The 3,820-nt window shown below is 39.9% G+C and overlaps 1 protein-coding gene and 1 non-coding gene across 2 annotated transcripts in view; one reads left to right on the forward strand and one right to left on the reverse strand.

Moving 5' to 3' along the window:
• Nucleotides 1–1,797, forward strand: part of LOC129666315 (disintegrin and metalloproteinase domain-containing protein 5-like) — a 55,080-nt gene extending 53,283 nt beyond the window's left edge. The window contains exons 17-18 of the mRNA XM_055593353.1: nt 551–741; nt 1,779–1,797. Of these exons, the coding sequence (XP_055449328.1) occupies nt 551–741; nt 1,779–1,797 (210 nt within the window). The remainder of the gene's footprint in view (nt 1–550; nt 742–1,778) is intronic.
• A 1,455-nt stretch (nt 1,798–3,252) lies between these two features.
• Nucleotides 3,253–3,382, reverse strand: LOC129666421 (small nucleolar RNA SNORA17). The gene has a single exon (XR_008718576.1). It is a non-coding gene; the product is annotated as a small nucleolar RNA SNORA17 (small nucleolar RNA).
• Nucleotides 3,383–3,820: the final 438 nt, after the last annotated feature.

Genomic DNA, 3,820 nt, shown 5'->3' on the forward strand with positions numbered 1-3,820 from the left:
TTATTTAAGCAAAGAAAAAAAAATAGAGGAAGGAAAAGTGAACAAGAGGGAGCGAGTTATTGTTAAAGTAAATGGAGTTTTAGACTCATTAAAACTACAGAAAAGTATAATTAAAAGTAAATCAAAGAGCAGGTGGAGAAAGAGGCCTGTGGATTATGAATAAGAGAGAAGGTGTTCGGAGTGTAAGTTGAGTAGAGTTGAATAGGCTTAGAAACGAAACAGCTGTAAAATAACAGAATAATTTTAAAACTAAAAACATTTTATTGCAAGAGTGAAGATTTTTAAAACAACAAAATGAAATAAAAGTAAGGTTGAAAAGATACATAGCTTTAGGCATCATTTTTTTTAGTTGTTAAGATGAGTGTTGTTTGCCTTTCTTAAGAGAACCAAGAGTGCCATACAAAAGAACATTTGAATTCATATACTGCACATAAAAGTTAACTTAAAATCAACTAAGAGTATACAAAAGCTAAAACTGAGACATCGTAGAAGACAAAGCAAAGTAATTCAAATCACTGGTCTGCACTAGTCATGCCTGGTTTTGGAAAAGTTAAATGGCACTTTCACACTTTCAGATAAAAGCACGCCTTTGATTGTCAAGCGGCGAGGCGCTCGGTTCAAAAAGGGACTTTTGATCAGTTTCTATGTGTTTCTGCCTTTCCTTATTATGGCTGCCTTCATGGTTGTTAAGCGGAATATCACCAAAGGTTTCTGGCACAGAGAGGAAGCGTTAAGTGGACGGTAAGTACATGCATTAATAGTAAAATACACTATAGGAAGTGCTTGAACATGGTTAAGTAATATAAATATGACCTTTTGGAAGGAAGCTAGCGCTACTGAGTATAACGTTTTCAGGACATAACCAAAACTTGTTTCAAAAATTTTCTGACAGGCACCCTGTAGTGAGAATTCTGGAATTTTTGTTTCTTTAAAAAACACAAAAATATCATAAGAATATGTTTTTTGCTTTAATCCCACGTGTGGGGATGTGGGGCTGCTTTGGACTATCCACGGCGGCTGAATATAATTTGCCTCGTGCCCTAGCAGGAACGTGGTCCTGCCAGGTGCAGAGAGTTTCTGTGATTGTGTGACATTTGAAATTCTGGGAAGTTTCCAGAGGCTATGGCATAGGTGGTCATTGTCCGTTGTTCATGGGGGTTGGTTGTGGTTTGTTCGATGTGTTCAAAGAAGAAACAAGAAGAAATTAGATTCAGGGATCTCTCTCTCTCCCCCTCCCTCACATCCTTCTTTCTCTCCTATCTAGAGATAAAGGGGTAAAATGGGGTGGAGGAAGGGTGGAGAAAAAGAAGAACCAGCTACAGCATCCTTCTTGTCCTGAGGGGCCAAGGACAATTGGAGAACCTCAGTAAACCCTCAGGACCCTTCCAACGGAAAGCCTTCATGATGTGTAGCTAATTTAGAAGGTCGATTTCCCCAGCAACTGGAGTTTCTTCATATGGCAGGTCATTTTATGGGGTGTGGGTCAAAAGAGACAAATTTGGGAGCAGGTCTGTGAATAGAATAGGTAGAAGGCAAGAAAAGTCAGAGGCAAAACAAGGCTGGAAGCCCTGTTCCACAATCCATGCACAATTTATACTACTTGTGTGCTTCTAAACTGTAATTAAGGTGTGGCAAAGCTTTCGTTTCAGCCTTAACACCAGTGCAAGCCATGGTTTGTTTGGTGAGGTAATTCTGAAGCAAGGGTAAACAGGGAGCCTTGTAGTCCCATCCTAAGAGTGTAATGATGGCTAATTTACAATCCTTTCTCTGTTTCTCAGACTAGGCAACACTTACTAAGGAGGTGTCAGCAACCAGTTAAATTCAGGGCAATGATGATTTATGTAGACATTTATAAAATAATCAACTTGTTTTAGAGTCGTCAGATTAAATGACAACCAGCATAAATATTCCTGCCCTGTTGGGACATTTTGGGAAAATCTGGATTTTGACTTTTGGAAGAATTGTCATACTGAGGAATCATGGTTTTAAAAGAATGAGAAAACCATGTCAAAGCAGCATAAGAGTTACAAACACAAGGGGTTTCAGGCCAGCAAGAGGACAAACTGGCACAGAGCTGAGGCAAGAGGAAGCATAGATGTGAGGCCCTCAAGGCCCCATGAATGGCAATTGCTGCGCCCTCCCTGGGCCAGCACATTGTTGCCAACCCTTCCTTCTGGTTTCAGTGGCGAACAGCTCACCAAGTGCTTTTATACGTCATATTCTCCAGACATAGCAGCAAATAAGTATTCAAAATCACCTTAAGTTACCTGCACTTGATTTGAATTAATGATTCCTAGTTGGGTGTTCAAACCTGATGCCGCCCAGGAGGACCTTGAACACTATAATGGCACGCCTAGGGTGTTAGCCTAGTGTGTTATGAGGCTCTCTGAAAACACGAATATTGGTAAGTGTAGTTGAAAGATCTTATGAGAAGCCTCATTAATGAAGGTAAATCATCTAAATAGTTATTTACAGTTACTTGATCGAAACAAAACTAGAGAGGGTTAATAATTTGAAGCTGTATATGCAAATGTCTATAAATAATAACAACTTTGATGGATATTTTAATATCTCATCTTAATTTCCATTCGGACAAGATAGACAGCAGTGGGTAGACTACTTGTTTTGAAACCCAAAAACATAAACAAATAACAACCCAGAAAGGTACTTTATGTCTTTGAAATTTAGGTAGGATCTGGAAAGACCAAATGCTGGAATGCTTGATCACTGGCTAACACCTGCAGAGAAGGTATTGATAGCAGCAATTGATCAGCTAGCATAAATCTGACTTTTGATATTTATTGTAAACTTTCTTTCTATTTTTCTTTTTTCTTCTTTTCTGTCTGTCTTTTCTTTTTTTTTTTAAACTTTTTATTGTTTCTTGTGAATTACATATCATGCACCCTATTTCCATTCTTCTTCCCTTCCCTTTGAATCTGTCCTCACAATGAGAAAAACAATCTCACTGTGGAAGCCATAGTTGGGTCGCAGTGTGCCCCACTCAAACCCTTTTGTCCACATCTTTTTTGCTTGCAAATGTTCATTGGTGACATTGGTCTGGTACATTAATTTGGAAATCTCATGTAAACTGCTAGTAATCAGATTCTCCTACAAACTCTCATCCCAGGTAGAACTCTTCTCCCTGGCTCAGGTCCTCAGCAGCTTGGCTTTTTGGCTCATTGCCTCGCTTCCTACCCCAAGAGCACGGCCAGAATGGTGCTTGTCTCAGGATCATTTTTTTTTTTTTCAGGGAATTCCAGGCTACTGATCATTCAGATGTTCAGAGGTCAGAACAGTGAGTATAACAAGGCCTCTCTCCTCCCTGCCACCTACTGACACACGTGGGACACAGCAGCCACACCTCCAAGGCATCTAGGGCAGGGTGATTTCTTACTAATGACCAATTGATCCTGAAAAGAAACCTTTCTCTTTTATACAGATCAATAGCAGAAGTTGGTGGTATGGAGAGCAAGCCGTCATAGAGTCAAAGGTGACTGAAGACGTCGAGTTGCCGACAAAATGTTGTAACTATCTCTATGAACACCCCTCCCCCCCTCAGCATCAGGCCATAGCTGGTTTTGCGTTTCCTCATGCAGAGTCCTAATTGCCAGTTTCACATGCTGAAACAAGGCCAAAAGAAAGCGTTTGCTATGGATTTCGTTTTACATTAGTTCGGAAATCTTACGTAAACTGCTAATAACCAGATCCTTATAAGAAATACCTTGAAAGGAGTTTTCAAGAGGAACACACCCCTGCATTTAAGGACCTAGTTTGCAAATGTATAACAGGTTGTCCTCCTGCTATACATTTAACTGTTCTT

This window comes from Psammomys obesus, unplaced genomic scaffold (assembly GCF_907164565.1).
Source record: "Psammomys obesus unplaced genomic scaffold, mPsaObe1.curated_primary_1811, whole genome shotgun sequence".
Lineage (NCBI taxonomy): Eukaryota > Metazoa > Chordata > Mammalia > Rodentia > Muridae > Psammomys > Psammomys obesus.